Source organism: Cydia fagiglandana, chromosome Z, assembly GCF_963556715.1.
Source record: "Cydia fagiglandana chromosome Z, ilCydFagi1.1, whole genome shotgun sequence".
Taxonomy (NCBI): domain Eukaryota; kingdom Metazoa; phylum Arthropoda; class Insecta; order Lepidoptera; family Tortricidae; genus Cydia; species Cydia fagiglandana.
Window position 1 is genome coordinate 12,408,528 of NC_085959.1, and position 18,108 is coordinate 12,426,635.

The window sequence follows — 18,108 nt, forward strand, 5'->3', positions numbered from 1 at the left end:
TGTAATGCCGTCAAATTTGATTTCAATAAATATCAAATATTAAATAACCTCTTAATCGAGTCTGCGCATTAAAATAGTGAATAGAATGTAATGCGTCCGAGAATACGGTAAACGTATTCTCGGACTTCCAATTCAATTCCAATTTCAATTCCATTAAAATTAGAACTACTAAAGTTATTGCGTAGCAAACTGTCCTCTGATAGTTCAGGTATATAACATCGAAATGCCGGGACGTGCCACTAGCCCTCCGTGTGCTCCAAGTTGAATGTAAGAACTTCGCTTCTCTTCGCTCACTCGTCGATTATTTTTAACGGTTTTTCATGAAGTCGCATGAAAATTAGCACCAAAAGTTTTCTTATATAATATCTGACCAACAGTCAGTTGTATTACATTAAGTACACAGAAAACCTTAATGCCGTCCGGTTACGTCTCGCACTAGCTCGCAACGCGGCCGCATAATCGCATCCACTATTGTTTAGGATTATTCTAACAAGAACGGTGTTGCATACTAATTCGACAATTCTAGAGTCAACAAATATTCAGTGCGGAATTGTGGGCTGATACGAGCTAGAGATAAAGTGGTTATTAGTGGAACGCCCCTGATTTATACAGCTTGCTGCTTAACGCATACCGATCATACCTGTGTTTTGCATAGCGATGGGCTGTTGGTATGATCGGGCTATAGAGGACTATGGGACTACACCGCAACTATTATCAATACGTAAGCACAAGATATTTTGTGGTAACAACTACGTAGGCTATACTGAAAGTTTCTGGATTCTGATATATGAGACGACACATTTTTTCTATGTAGTCCAGGAATTTTAAGTATGCCCTAAGTATCTTAAACTCTCAGCTTTCTAAGACAATAATGCGTTATATTAACATAAAATACTTCTGAAACACAATAAATATGACATAAGTCCGCGTAGGAGTAACCTTCTTTTCCTAATACAAGTATCACAATTTTGTTGAAATTTACATAAGTCTGTGTAGGAGTAACCTTCTTTTACTAATACAAGTATCACAATTTTGTTGAAAATGTAAATATATAGGTAGGTATATTTACTTTTACAAAGATTGAAAATTTATGTTACGTACAAAGAGATTGGCAATTAGTTATGGCGCCTATTTACTGCACTGAATTACAACCCACTAATACGCCTCTGCATCATTTTCCCTTTTTACGTAGGTGTAGGATAATTTACTCCTTAAGCTGTACAGTCATCTGCAATAAAATGTTACACAACAAAGGCCCCAAAATATGTGACTACCTATTTTGAAATCACGAATCCCCCTGGCTCCGCTCTTTTCAAATATTTCCAAAAGATGAATAGACGATAGTTAAGCACAAAGCTGATGATAAGTGGAATGTGAATATTTATCCATTGATTGTTATAATTATGATAACTTACACTACAATCTTCGCTCATTATTTTGAACTAACGGGCCTTTATCGCGTGCTTACTTTTGTATTTATTTGTAAGTCAGACTCATCTCAACACAACTGAAAATTACTTGTAGCAATTGAAATCAGGAATAATCGAAATTTTAACCAGTCGGAAGGCCAGCGATGCTGTGTATACGCGTAGGCAAAGTGACAACCCTAGCGACTAGCGTACAAGTGAATAGTGATGACCAAGTGCTGGTAGTTCGCGAAATCCGCCTAGCTGGATGTTGATACAATTCCTCGCCAGTCTGCCTACAACCAAAAACGTAATGTAACGTTCGAAACGTCAGGCCAAATAATAAAAGAACGACCACGCAATACCTTTTAGGTTAAATAATGTTATTATTAACTAGTATTTACCTATATTTGACTACTCCAACTATACCTACGTAAGTATATTGACATACCTACGCACTTTATCTACCTACTCGTATTATTTGTGAAATTGTTTTGACTTTGCCAAGTAAGATTTAGGACTCATTGTCAGTTTAAGGTCTATGTAGGTATGGCTTACGTTCCTAAAGCGTGCTCAATTTGAAACTAATTCATGAGTATACCATCCTGTTCCACCGCTGATGAGTAATCTAGGTACTTAATCTACGTACGTGTAGAACAAGAATCTGTGTGAATAATAGAAATGCGTGTACAAAGTATAAAGTCACTTAATGTGGCCTTATTAGAACGTCAAAGCCGAATTTTACGAAATATTCAATTACCACACAAATCTGACACGCTGTACTATTAGACCGAGAGGAAGCCCTGGAAAACGATGTTAGTTTTCTATACTGTCCTTACTATTGAACTCAGGTGTCTGGCAGCTGTTCATCAGCGAAGGTCAGAATTATCAGGCCAGCAAAAACTTGGTCTGTTTAAAAAAGTATAACGCCATAAGCGCCACTTGCACCATTCTACTAACCGGTTAAACCTGGAGTTACCATGGTTACCAGTACAATTTGACACTAAGTTAACTGTTTAACCGCTTAACTTCGGGTTAGTGTGATGGTGCAAGTGGCCCTAAGTTGTTTATTTGGGTTCAAGGGGCGGACTAGGTATATACTTACAATAAAATCTTAGAAGTTATAACCCGTTATCAAATCCGTGACAGCAATCCGAAACAGCGTGTTGAATAATGTAAAATATGATAATATTAAATTGATATCTATATCTGATCAGTAAGTCGTGCTTGCAAAATCATTCCGATACCTACATGTCTAGCGGGACGCACTTATTCTGGGGAACGTTTCAATTGCAGCATGGTGCCAATATTTTTGAGAAAGAATCAATTAAAACTGTTGCAAAATTTAAGTAAAGTTCTACTAGATGGAGCCATGGGGTCCAGTATTAATTTGCGTGCTATTCTGATTCTGCACCGACGCGTAGGCAGCTGAGCGCCCGAATTCTCACTCCTTGCTTTCTACAGGACAGAGACATTTCTGTTTTTACTGGTACTGAATTTTCCTTGTCGTCATTAAGCCGACTAAGAGACAATACTGTTATAAATTTGGGTTTGGAGGATGGCTCTTAAATGACCCGACGGCGAACCCGTTTTGTTATGTTTTTAATTACAAGTGATATTTTAATGGTTCGTTCGAGAGAATAACGGTAAGTACCTAATTAATTTATCTTGCATTATTTCATTTTGTATAATTATTTATTCGCCTTCCACTGGAAGCATTTTATGTTAAATATTGAGTGACGTGATTTTTATATGTTCAATTGTTCATTGGTCACTATCGACAAAGAGAATTGATTGTAGTAGAGGAGTAAAGGCTAAGAAAAAAACTTTCCCCTAGTTTGACATCCAAAACAGATGGCGCTGTAATGCGCCACGTCAACTTCTGACAGTCAGAGTTACCGCAAAATGTATGGAGCTGTACAGCGCCATCGCCAGATGGCGGTGGAGATGGCGATGGAGGTAAACGAGGTCGTTTACCTGTCAAATTCGAAGCACGAAACTGACTTAGACTTTAAGCATCATACTCAATCAATGTATTTTTGTTATTGATAGGCATACATGATCGCATTTTGTGTTTTTTTAGTGTAAAATTAGGTCGTACCGTTGTTTTCATGGCAAAAAAATTATTTATGAATTTATAAAAGAGACTAGAGTTAATGCGAGTAGTCTACTTTAATACGCCTACTTCATATTCCAGAACAAGTTAAATGAAAAACATTATTTTTAGCAAAACGTCTTGTTATTTAGTTAAAATTTCGCGTATCTAAATGTTTCATTGTACAATGCACATCATGTACTTGAAGACTACGCTCAGCTGGACGTTCCCTGAAGTACCTACCGACTCTCTAGTGATACAAACGAAACTATAAGCAGGACCTCTCCATGCTTAACGTTGCAGCATATGCACTTCAGAACACAAAGTAACAGCAGGCTGAATATAAATTGTAATAAAAAGGTAACTTACGTAGGTACGTAAAAGTTTTCTATTTATGACAAGGTTCTGATTTAAAAATTAATTCTAACGTTAGATGTTTTCCGGTGATCCCCTAATAATGTTTCTGTTCACGCACACATTAGTGCTCACTGCTTCCAAATATTGTTGGGGGTATTCGTGTTGAAATATGGATGTTGTAATAAAAAAAGCAAATATCGGTTGGTCTGCCCGCGGGGAGCTGGATGGAATGCCGATCACGTTTGCTCAGCATCACAGGGCGTCTCATATACTTTAAGATACTTTACCGATTCTAAACTGTTCGTAGGTATAGTTAGATAATATCTATAACTATTTCCTTTCTTTTTTGTCAATACCGTCTTCTTGAGTTGACTTTTAATGATGCTTGACGAAGTTTTAGTACTAACCTAGAAACAAATACAACACTAATGGATGCTCAAATAAACTCACACACATAACAATTACAGCTGATAGTTAGTCGAACAGGAATGTTTAAGTAAAAATATTTGAAATAATGACTTAATTCATAATTAATCAGAACAGTACTTGAGTACAAGTATAAGTACTTAATAAATATAAAATGGCAAATTTTCGCCTACTTATTATGATCGAGCGAGTGCGAGCAATCGTATTCGTTTCTGCTTTCAGCAGATTCTCGTGAGATTTTATGAACAGGTATTTTCCATTCTCCATGATTTTTTAGTATGTTACTGTCACAATTAAAATAAACTAGGTTTATGGGATTTCCTTTCAAAATTTGCTAATTCGATATTTATAAGGATTTTATTTCACTTCAGTTTTCGGGTCATTTCTGCGAAATATTTACCTACACATAGGGTCGGTTGCACCAAACTGTTATTAGTATCGTTAAAGAGTTCGCTAAATTTTTATGTATGGAAAATTTCATAGTAAGGCGAAGGGGCGCGCCGGCTGACGTTGATCAGTCTGTCAAATGTGGTTGGTGCAACTGGCCCTTAAGTATGTATTACACATTCGCTGCGTTACTGGAAGCATTAGGCCGTAACTGACTATCCGCCTATACACGGTTGTTTTCTTATGATTGCTGGTAGAATTGACTTTTAAATGATGATTTTGGATGATAAATATTTAATAACATTCATTTGGATTTTTTTTAACCTACTTCCATTTCATAGAAGGAGTTCTATATTCGGTTGTGGCTATTTTTTATTTTTTCTTGTTTGATATTTTACATTATTTTTTTACAATTTGCTTCGAGTTGGTGTGGTGAAAAATTTTGTGTTTCACCCGGTGGCAAATTTTGTTTAACCCTCGTGCTTTGAAACCCTCGGAACGCTCAAGATTCCATTTTTCGACCCACTCGCTACGCCGGTGGTTCAATTTTGGAATTTTTCGCTTGCTCGGGTATCAATATTAGCACGAGCAGTTAAACAACTTTGCCCCCTTGTAAAACAAATAACTATTGCGCAAAGCACTGAAAAAGTAATTTCATTATCGCTCAAGTAGGACGCTCGTTTGACCCTCAGACTTCTCGTACTACATATATTCTTATCTATTGTTAATGACGTAAGTTTAAATATGACATGTACTGGGATAAAGACGAGAACTGGGACGTATAGTTTATATATATAGGCAAGTTAAATTCATTTTGTTAAGCTTAAGTATTACATTACGACGTCAAACTCTATCGGTAGGTAGTAGTAATCCCTTTGGTATCGTTAGTGATCACTGATCAGCTAGCTATTATCAAAGTTTCGATTTTAAGGATTCCCGGCAGTGATCACTTTGGGGTGGCCGCATGTAAGAGAGAGCATTTTATCGATTTCAGATTACACTAGAGGCAAAAGTGCAGCCGGATTACCGCAACGCTTTGCTTGTAAAGGTGAGTCCCCGCCGGCGATCGTGCCGTTCAGGGTATCACGGCACGTAGGTCCTTTATGCTTCCGCCATATAGTAAGCTAGACCAATCTAACCAAATGGGTAACAATAAAGGTAGGAAAGGATAACATACCTATTGACCTGTGTCTTACTCGTTTTATACACAATAGAAGAATCTTACATTGTCCTGTTAGAATAAGTATCATGGGTATGTGTTAATTCAGTAAAATATGAATTTTGTCTAGAATTGTACCTATAGATTCACTGGCATCTGTGGAGATATTTGTGTGATTGACTCATAAACATCTAAACATAAATTTAACCCTTTAGCGGGCGAGACCGAAAAAATCCTCAATTCAAGTCTCATCGTCAATTTATAGTCCTAAAAATTCTGTACAAGAAAAAATACAAAAAGACTCTCTTTATCCTTCAGAGCTTTAGTAACTAAGGACGCGTTGGCTGTAATTTTCTGTACAAAACAGTCTGCCGATTTTTGAGGGAGAGGAGCACGTCAAATGTATGTGTACCTACATATTTCTACATGATTTGTAAGTAACGTACATATAGCCATGTCAGATAAACTTCAGTCCATACAAATGTTTGCACAATTAATTATGTAAGGTTTTCGGCAGAGGTGTAAGCTCTTAAAGACGACTCCGGTTATTTAATGCTCTAAGCAAAAATATGATGTTACAGGATGGTCTTTTTTGATACCTGTGCCCTATAAGTAAAGCTTTAAACATTGACTACATATGATTCTAAAAACCATATTTAGTTCCTCTTTCACATTTTATTTTTACAATCGTCTAATATTTTACACCTATTTCTTCAACAATCAATGAAATCTAAGTTTAAGTTACTACTAAGCAGCTCGATTCCCACATGCTAAAAATACGAAAAATACTGTAGATTGTAACACATGAATCAGAAAAAGTGTATATGGTTGATTCATTACATGCCAGATATCCAATAACGCGGCTAGCACGTGGGTCGAGGGGACGCTGACGGGTAGCACCCGATTTCTATCATGGCGGAGTGTCCACATTCTTACCCGCCGAATAACTGAGCCCTCGGTGTTTGTGACCCGTGTGTCCCAATATCTTCGCGTCACCCAAGACGACCTATTGATAGATATCACAATGATGACGGTCAGCTGATTGGGTAGCATAGGCAAATAAAGTGTTAAAAACATGTTTCGTTATGTGTTTGTCATCACATTTCATTCTCGGAGTACTCAAAAGTAAATAGGTACTTACTTATACCTACATTGCGTCTTATTTAGAATAAACTTTAAAGTGTATTAGAAAGCAAACCACAAGTTATTTTTAAAAGTTGCTGAAGAAATGTTGGTCAGTATGAGGAGTACAGTCTACAGTTTAATTTTTTGCTCGTATTAGAGGCCACACCCGATATTTGCTCCCAATTTTTTTTTAAATTTCAGTGGATACAGTCAACTGTAAAACTGTGGAAAAATATAGTTCTTAATTCGCTGACACAAGAGCTATGGGACATATTTTTGAGATGATTTGTGTACCCATATTATTACAGTTGATTGTACCTACTTATTTACTTTTGAGTTATAAAATTAATACCTAATACCAACTTATTGACAGGTCCGGAAAACTTCGCAAGCTAAACAGCACAATATTTAGTCTCCTACTAATTACTACAACGCCTATCTACAGTGTTTCTCTCAGGTACGGAATGAGTAGATACCTACTTATATATATGCTGCCTGTCAGCCTCTCAGCCTATTCAGCTAACCATTGACTACACGCTTCTTCATTTGCTACGCTCTCGGCATAATCAAATACAGCTGCATGACTTGTGACGTACGAGTACGAGTTTTAGAGGTAGGACAGTTGCATTTCGGGTCGCTTTTTGGAGTAGTCTATCAGGAATACCTACCCTAACCAAACCCTAATCAAACTCAAAAGCTAAGCTCTTTATTTTTTTTAAACGAGAATCATGGCTATAACCAGTAACGCCCTCGACGAACATGTCGCTTGGCTCATACCAATAAATTTGCATTAATGAATAATTATATTTTAATACCTATTAATTACTCAATAAAAGGATTAAACGTGAAGATCATCCTGTGATAATATCAGTAACAATACACATTCGATCTTCGGTTTTGCCTTCCTTGTGTATAACGTAAAAAAATTAAATGTACACAAGTCGCCTTATCATGTTGAATGATATTCCTAGCCCACCTAAGTCTGATCTAGAATGTCTAGAAACAAGTTTGTGGGACACGCCCCGCCCATGGCAGCCGTTAACGACCAAGTCACTCAACGTTTTAGGCGCTGATTTATTTACCACTAGCACATCTGTTCCGTGACACAACTGGCTAAATGATACTTTGAAGTTGTCAAATTATCGCGTACTTTGCCAAGATTCTGACGGCGTCGCAAGTTTCACAAATTACTGTTTGTAAGTAATACGGTTTCTCGTAAGGTTGCAACTGTCAGCCCGTACTAACTAACCGCTCAGTGTTAAACACTGTAATACGATGCGAATTTTCTCGACTTGGTATATATTTTGGCGGCCAATCGTAAGATCAGGCATATCGTGAAATTCCTAGGCATATTGTGAAACGTGAAAATATTTGACCCGTTCTCTGAGTCGATGAATCTTATTTCTTTTCTGGGCAGTTTGCCCTTCGGGCATATGAAGCAACCTAACGAACCTATCCTACCTATATATTGGTTTAATGTTACTATCGTCAAAACATTACACAGTAACATTACGATCTGCCTGATCTTACGATCGGCCGCCTACATATATATTATGACAGTGCTAATGGCACATGAACACTTAACTACTTAATTTTTTTATTATGTTCACCGACATAATCAGCGTTACATACATACATTAATACATACATAGTATCCTTAAATAATACAGTAAATAAGTATAAATCGTAGACAAAAACTGTTGTGTGAAGTACGGTGCATGAATAATTGTAGTATCTTACAATAGTAAAATTAGGATTTAGGACATTTTATTTATTAAAATAGTATAGGTACTAGCGTTTTTACTAGCTAGGACTCTTACGTTATATTTACCTACTCTTAAAGGTTACATTCCAATTGTGACTGCTGCAGTGTTGTAACAATGGAAAGCGAAAGATATCACTAGCTGTCACTTTACCGACATATCCTAGGATGTTTGTGTCCTTTATCTGTGTATCGCAGCAAAGGTATCATTATAGAACGTGACAATACACGTATTCGTTGCCGGAGCTCAGCGAATTAAATATCAGTGTAAATGTTAATACATTTTGGCAACACTGGAGCCGCAAAATTTACTTAGACACAGTTTTAGAGAAATGTTGGTGCCTCGATATTAATGAATACAAATTCTAGCTACACATTTCATTCATTATATGGCGAGGAGTCAGGAGTTGTGAACATGGAACGCTGGGAACGAGGTAAAAGTGACCGCAGCGGAACGAAGCATAGCGTACAAAGATTAAATTGAATCTGGCAACCTGCCAGAGATACTGTGCAGAAATTACAAAATATTATGCTGATTTGAACTTGAGCAAAAGGTTGCTCGCTTCAGAACTCGGCTAATGACAACATTTCCCTCTAGTCGCTACAAAACTGTACTGTCATTTTGTACTCAGGGAGTCATATTGTAGGTATTTTATGTAACATGGACCTAAAGCAATCTGATTAAAGTTTAACAGTAGGTACATATGGTGCTACTTTCCTGCACTAGAGCGGGAATAAACACTTTCCGTGCCTATGTCGAAAATTGAAGGGGCCATAAACATTGTATTATAAATGGCTATTGTCTAACAATAAATTAAAAACTGTAGAATATAAAACTGGATGTTTAAATGTAGGGAGTAAGTTCTTAATAAGTAGTAGAAAACAGACGACAGTTTGGACGATTTTATTGACGGGAACCTACATATAAGAAGTTAATATAAACTTATAGGGCTATTCAACGTCAACTAAGGTAAAACGTAAATCCTAATTTTGCTCTTAGAATACTCGTAGCTAAGTATATTGAAATCTTAATCTTAAGAACCGTTATAGACTTTTCTTGGTCTAACTCTATTCGCACTATTAAGAAAGTAGAAGTATTAGAACAAATTAAATTATTTTTATTTCAGTTTCTAGCTATTTTCGGTTCGAAAATGAACGTGGAATGTATATGTATACCTACTACCAAACTTTAACTCAATATACAAGAGTATTTTATATATCGAAAAAATCGGAAAACACATAAAATCGCCTCCGTAGCTACAGTTGAGACTTTAACTTTTTATAGGGGCTTTAAGAGTGAAAATTCAACGGATATCTGTGAACAAATAGTAGTCCCTGAAGAGCGGAAACTGCCATAAAAATTCGCGTCGTCGTCATTAGTCGGCGACGTGTTTTGATCAGGGAAACGGAGCGGCGGCCAACGCGGCCCGCCCTTTATCTTCGACTTGCAATTTTAAATGAGGCCCCGTGAAAAACCGCCTCAAAGAGAAGTCGATTTTATGTGCCAGAGAAGACGACACTGTATTTATTTGATGGCTTTCACGTGACAGCTGAAAAATATCACCTCTGTCATTTCCCTCTCTTAAGTCTAAACTTTTCACTACTCTACCTACATGAATGCTTATACACGAATGTAAACATAAAGCTCTCAACACACTCAAATACATAAATATTTGCATATACATATTTATATATAATATTTAATATTTGAGAAGACACATAACGTCGGTAAGTGGGCGTCGGTATTGATTTCATTCCCAATTTGTTCAACATATAAGTAGTTTTTGATTAAAATATTAATTCTTGTTTACAAAGCTTGTCTTTTAATTTCAGAATTTCGTTCGTTACATCGGGATTTCAATAAACTGATACTTAATTACCTACTGATTATCGTAGATCTTCGTTAATTACTTAATCGTGATAAGTTGAAGCTTTTGTGATGATCATAACAACACTGCGTCGCTGGTACTAATAAGGAATTTCAACAATAAGTGGTTCGAAGTCTATAATAATGTACATGATTAATAATATCTAAGTTATTACAATTTTACAACTTCTTGCGGTAGGTTATTATAAATTATCTACGCAACAATATTCGCAGATATTATTATACGACCACACTCTGGGGCTCATCTGAGCGAGCCGTTCTAACATGCAATTGCTTTCAAGTAGGCTTTTATGCCCCGGATACGACTCACGACAAATGTTTCACCATAAGGAGAGACGTCACAATGAACAAATTAACCCCCCCAAGTGGTTCTAATTGTTATAAAAGGTTTTAAATGATGATGAGCATTAAAAGGTGGTTGTTAATACCATATATTATATTTAGTTGGTTACCACTTTTCAAATATTAATACTTAGGTAAATACAATTCGTTTGAAAGTATAGTGATCGTGCGCGTTGGAGCGTCTGCCGTCTTGTAGCCTACATCGGAAACATATGTGCACATGTACATTGCCAAAGCGAGTGCTACCAACTGCCCGTTCTCGTCGGTACGTTTGTTTGTGCATAGTAGGTTCTGCCATCGAAAGCATAAACGTCACATTTACGCCTCGCGCCAAAAATCGGGCGACTCCTATGCTGTCCCCTATAGTTCATGCACGGGACCTAATGCCAATCAGTGGTGCATGACACCTGACCGTGGAAGAAAACGTATTAAACATGATTGGTTATATCGTCGCCGATATTGCATTCCACATATCGATTTGAGCCTTATTTCCATGCGTAAATAGGGCTCGCTCAACCCCAAACAGTGGTGATCCAGTATGTAATTCCGACGGAATATTACGCGCGGCTGCTAAAGTCGCGCTGATAGATTCTTCTCACGTCGTGCGCTACTCGATGGAACCCCCCAGACTACCGAGAACAGACCATGCAGTCAGCGGGCTAACTTAAATTACTTAGCACATGCTACTGATTACAAAGTTATACTACTACATTCCTTTGAATAGAGCGCTTTTGACTACAAGTATGTAGTCAGGACTGGGGCCAAATTCGACATGTACAACTGTCAGATTTCGCATCCACGTCAAATCAACAGTTGATTTTATTGCATACTGAGTGTTGATTCCATCAACGGTAGATAATATCATTTGGTACAACCAAAACTCAACTCTAAACTAAGGGTGGTTCGGTTTGGTTTGCTTGTCACCCTAACTGTGGATTGTTAATGTCAAATTTTGACATTGTACGTATTCGAGAACTTATGATTTTTCCCACATCAACGGGAGATCAACACGATACGTCAAACGTCGCTTGTCGAATAGGGGTCCTGGTTAAATATATAACAAAACTACATTAGCATTAAATATTAGTGATTTTTAACGTAAAACATTATTTTTGTACAAACGCGAAATCCTCAAAAAATGGCTTGACTAGACGAAAACATATGCATCGGGGCTCGTACTTAATAGTTTATTTTAGTATTTGTACTGTAGTACCTCTCTATTTTTTATGTTACTCCTATTGTCCCCTCCATATATTGATATAGGTATTGTTTACGTCGAAATAAATCATGTTCATATAAAAAATAATTAGCAGCATAAAAACAAATAGCAAATATAAAGTTTGATTGACCTTTTTCCCATGACTTCCGTGTTGCTAACGTTTAATTTTTTCAGTTCATAAACGCTGTTATAAGTAAAGTAAGTATAGCTTTTTGGATCAAATAATCGGATTATTATTAAAAAAGTGAGTTATCTGCCTGTGGTTACCTGTGGCATCTAAGTTTCGTCGGCTGGTATGTCACACTCACGTGGTATCGCAATTTTAATCACTCATGCCTATTATCGATAAAATATGAGATACGAGTACAAAATTTACGGGAATCAGTTGTACGAGTATTTCTTCTCTCTTATGGATTAAAATACGACTGTCAGAAATGTGTATCATACTCATGCATGATATTTAAATTCTTTCACTCAGACAGGTATTTTTATTTAATTGGTATGATAATCTTCTTTGGGTATTTAATGATGTTGATGTCGTGTTTATGACACTAGAGTGTAGTAGTATTGAATAAATTCAATAAATGCTCTATGCTTATGGTAATATAATCTTCTTTGGGTATTTAATGATGTTGATGTCGTGTTTATGACACTACAGTGTAGTAATATTGAATAAGTAAATTCAATAAACGCTCTATGCTTCTGACGCACGACACGACATACAGTACAGACTACAGTCCTCACTAGCGGGGGCTGTAACGTGTTTTTAAAGTAGTTGTAGTTTTGTGGTTCGCAGAAAGTGCACAAACGTTTGTTGTTAAATTCGCGCCCCTCGACTCAAAAGTGTTTTGATCAGCCTACCGTGACTAGGCGAAATAAAAAGCGCGGCGGTCGTGCATCGCAATGAGACCGAGACAAGGACGGGGGAAAAGTGGGAGTTAATTTCATGACCCAACTTGCATAGTAAAGTAGCAACTTATTAACAGTTACAGTTTCTTATAGAAGCTACATTTCTTGTAGCCTATTTTGCCAATAAAGTTATTATCTTATATTGATATCCAAACTATAAAGGATTAAGTTCGATGCTCGGTTTCAGCAACCAGATATTAGATGACGCTCGCACGCAGAAGGGGTAATAATAAACACCCACCTAATGTCTACATTTCAGAAGCCCTACCCATTGCTTATAACCTTACCATTCTCTATCAGTTCGAGTTTCAATCCGTGTGATGCGAATATTATAACACTTTTTTGGCTGCACGCCACAAACTTAGCTCGAGTATTTAAATTGTGGCTGTAAAAAATACAGCGGTGCGCTTGACCTGTCGCGCACCTGTACCCGCCGCGCACAATATTTCACTGAACACCCGCACCCGCTGCACAGCTCTAATTTCCATCAAGACATGAGTAGTTCGCGAATGAAAGATTCAAATGAAGTACTTCACTAGATGTCACTCTTTCATTCACTAGTTCTTCTTTACTTGAGTAGTTCAGTTTAATAACCTTTTCATTTATTTGCTCATTCGCTTAGAAAGTGACAAGGAAGCCATGTTAAACCTTGGATTCATAAATTATTACCTAATTTAGTTGAGTGGTTCTTATTGAATCAAATTGAAATTATCTATCAAATTCTTCATTCAACTCAATATAGTAGTGGACCCTATAATGGACGTGGAACCAGTAATGGGACAAAAAACCACAATTCCTCTAAAATAAGTATCTAAAAGTAGTTTATAAACACTGCATATATTTTTATCATAAATAAGAGTCCTAGAGCTGTTTATGTTTCAATTTTTATTAAATTCGGTTATCTTTTAAGAAATTGGCGTCAACCCAAAAGTTGTCGTGTCACTGAACAAAAATACCACTACGAATTCTTAACAACTTCGCTGAGAGAGGTGAGTTAATTTATTAAATTTTAATTAATTAATAGTTGATGAAAACTAGAATGTGTTTTTTTAATTGCATTTATCATGAGATAAGGTATACAAAACACTATGTTGTGATTCCACAGATGTAAAAAAATAGTGGTATTTGGCCCAATCCCATTATAGGAGCTGTAAAACTGCATACCTCCTATGATGGGACAATTGACATAATGATGCTTGCCATGCCATAATATCACGTTTTTAAACAATACAGAAGTAAAATATAGTTACAAAATATATCAACCAGGAGGTATTTTCGGACTTCGGATAAATTAATATCGTTTTTCCAAACTTTTATTTAACTTGCCCTGTTAGTTAGTGTAGGTCAAATCTTGGTAGCTGAATTTGATCCACTTTTCGATTTCCGATTCAGTTGAAATTTTGTGTAAGTACGTAATTAAGTATGCAAATCGGATGATAATGCAATATTATGATAACATGGACCTGATCTGATGATGGAGACAGGAGGTGGCCATGGGAACTTTATCGCAATAAACCCTAACTAATTTTGTTTGGGTCCATTAGAATTGTCTCGATGGATCTAATACAATAATAATTGGCTGTGGAAAGAAAAATACATTCAGCAATAAAAGCTTATACCAAAAAATGATTTTTTGCCATAACTTATTCCCCATTTCAATATTTTATACTGATAGAGCAATGTCCATTATAGGGGGCCCATTACTGGATCCACGTCCATTACCGGGGGCCCATTACTGGAGCTTTGGTGTCCATGACTGGAGAAAAAAAACATAGTTTTAATTTGTTAAGTATGTGGAAACTCCTTGCAGTATCTTTGATACAACACGCCTAAAACATGAAAGACGGATAGGACTTTCATCTTTTAACACGCTAAGCGGTAGACCATTTACATTTATAAGGGAAATATCATAAATACTCCAAATTTCCTCTTAAATGTCCCATGACTGGTGCTGTTACTATATATCGGCGAATGAGAAAAATGAAACCAATACCTATGATATACTTAGATGGATCTGTTGAGCTACTGAATAAACTGAACTAGTGAACTAAAAGAGTGAAGATGCATATCAATATTTTGTTTTCAGTGACACATTTTGCGTGTTTGTTTCCACCCTATATATTGTTGCTTAGGTACTAAATGCTTCGGGTGTGTTGCGATCTCGGGATATTCCAAGCAGTCAATTTGAAGGAGCACTAAATTTCTATGTAGATACGTAAGTACAGTCACCATCAAATAGTAGCGGATCAGACTATGCGCCAAAAGTATCTATTTACCATTATTTGACAGCTTATCAAACTCGGATTCTGTCTCTATAAGTAACTACCGAGATATATCCCTATTTGGAGAAGTATATAAAGGTTGCAGATACTTTTGGTACGTTGTTTTATACGCTATTTTTGATGCTTTTTAGGGTTCCGTACCCAAGGGGTAAAAACGGAACCCTATTACTACGTCTCCACCGTCCGTCTGTCTGTCTGTCACAGTTGAAATGTTCACAGATTAATAACAACAAATACTAAAAAGTACGGAACCCTCGATGGGCGAGTCCGACTCGCACTTGTCCGGCTTTATTTATTTATCTAAACTTGCTATAATATTTAGCATGTGTTGGCGAGGTATTTTCCCAAGCCCATATTGAGGTTTTCTAATCAGTGTTACGCGTCTACATCGTCATAAATTCTGGGCTTCGAATTTTCGTTTTTTCGCTGGAAGAATTTTAGCCCCTCATCGTAGGTAGTAGGCATGTAACAACATTTCTTATGTACCTCGCACGGATTGGTAAAGAAACGACGTATTATTTTTGTCCATTGTAATTTGTTCATTAAACAAGTAATTTTTGAAGTTTCATTAAAGAGTAAAAGTACCTACATTAAATTATTATCTAAGAAATAAAATTGTCGTACATAATGGTAACATTCCATTTCTAACCGCAGCTGCACTACCGGTACTGAACGCGTCGCTGTCATTGTCAATTTCCATAGTAAAATGAACAGTAGTGCAGTTGTCGTTGGAAATGGACTGTCACCTTAAGTCGTTGCTGGCGGTCGAACATAGCGTGAAAGTAAAACATAAATGGATGCTGATACGCAATAATGTGTCAACCCACATAAATTTTTCAATAAGATGTCAACTCAAAATATCGACGCTTAAAGTTGATATTTTATTGCAAAATGGATGTGGGATGACTCATTTTTGCTAAACACCATCCAAATGTTAGAGGGGCCTGGGCGAGACATGGCGAGGGATAACCATCCTTAACAAGTGATCGGAAGAAAAAATGTGTTTATCAAGGGGAAAGCTGCCCAGTGGGGCACTAATCGGCTAGTAGGTAATAAAGGGATTGGGGTATCAGAATACTCACTGAGCCTTGAGAGTTTAAAAGCATCCGCGGTGTTGATAACGTCCACGTACAACTGGAAGTCTAACTTCGAAGTCTTGTTGAGCGTGGAATGCTGCATTATCGCGAATTTGAACGCGTTCTGGATCTCTTCTGTGTTTTGGTCAAACACCACACCTGCAACAAAAATAAAACAAATTACGATTTCTACCTAACACGGATTACACTGTAAATACTATTTCCTGTAAACATGGTAAATATGTATCTCGTTTATAGGTAGTATTTACAAGGAGATACGGCCGCGTACATAATAATGTCCTTTATTTAAAAAAAGTATAATCAATTATTTTTCTGAACTATCAAACCGATTTTTTTCATAAGGCATGCCTGCAGCCATGGATAATACTGTAGGATATACAGGATTCACTGTATCTACCATCTTCTGACAGTACAGAAATTTTATAAAACTTGTATGTAAACGTAATTGTATTCCGTGTGTACATTAAAAGTAATTGCCGAGTTGAAAGTAATCACCCGTTTTCATATTTAAATAGTATTGAAGCCCTCTTCAAAGTCGAGGGTTAAGTTCGTGAACCCTATCCTGTGTAATTTATGATTATTCGTCAAAGAATAAAGTTTTATTACGTTTCGCATGTAAGGCAAACTGATTAACTCCCATTTATTATTTCAACCACGACTTTAGTACCATACATATACCTATGTAAAACAGAGCAAAAAATATACGAAATAATGTCGTAAAGTTCAGATATATTATGGCATGTTAGGAATTCACGGGCAGGGTTGTAGACTCAATTTTTAAAAGTGCTTGCTCCTCCAAGCCGGGGTAATGGTATCGAATGACGTGACCGACCGATATAATATTTCAGTCAAGTGGATGTTTCTGAAGAAGCTTATATCATAAATAAATATATTTAGTTACTCTTAACTAAGTGCTAATTAGGTACAAATTGATTTGTAACAAGGACATATATCTAACATGGAAAGATTTAAATCAGATTGTTCTTATAAAAAAAATCACGATGTTATACAGGTACCTACCTAAGGCCGACTTGCACCATTCCACTAATCCAGGTTTAAGCGGTTTAACTGTTAACCCAGTGTCTAATTGTACTGGTAACCATGGTAAGTCCAGGTTTAACCGGTTAACCCCGAGTTAGTGGAATGGCGCGAGTAGCCAGCCTTAAGTAGTTATCTCAGTATTATATAAATAACAACATTAGGGTACCTAAGTATTTATTGATACATTAACTTAGCGAGGCAAGAGTGGTTATTCAACTTTAAAATGTAATTTCCCAAAATGAGATACAAATAAAAATAGCTTGAACATTCAGTTGGTTCGGCTGCCCATCTATGTAGTGCGGACTGAGTGCGGCAATAGTGAAATATACGCATACATTACAGAGGGTTAAGGATGGCCGCTGCAGTAACGCAGATGCTGATCCGCAGATAAAGCGCAGGTTGGCACGCCGTAACATCACGCGGCTCGACTGAAGTGGACGGCAGGCGGCCCCGAATAAAACCTTGCCTGTCCATTGGTTTATGAATATGACTAGAGTGTGCGAGCGGCATTCACAATTTATTGTTTTGTGAGCATACGCTGCTGTGTAGTATTCCGGTATGGAATTTATGGCTTTAGTCTGCCCGGAGAAAAATATGGATTTATTGTCCTAGC

The 18,108-nt window shown here is 36.9% G+C and overlaps 2 protein-coding genes across 2 annotated transcripts in view; one reads left to right on the forward strand and one right to left on the reverse strand.

The window, feature by feature from the left end:
• Positions 1-18,108, forward strand: part of LOC134678309 (nucleobindin-2) — a 312,458-nt gene that overhangs the window by 120,441 nt on the left and 173,909 nt on the right. The gene's annotated exons all lie outside the window — the stretch shown is intronic.
• Positions 1-18,108, reverse strand: part of LOC134678299 (glutamate receptor 1-like) — a 131,338-nt gene that overhangs the window by 40,641 nt on the left and 72,589 nt on the right. Inside the window, exon 2 of the mRNA XM_063536793.1 lies at positions 16,440-16,592. Within this exon, the coding sequence (XP_063392863.1) occupies positions 16,440-16,592 (153 nt within the window). The remainder of the gene's footprint in view (positions 1-16,439; positions 16,593-18,108) is intronic.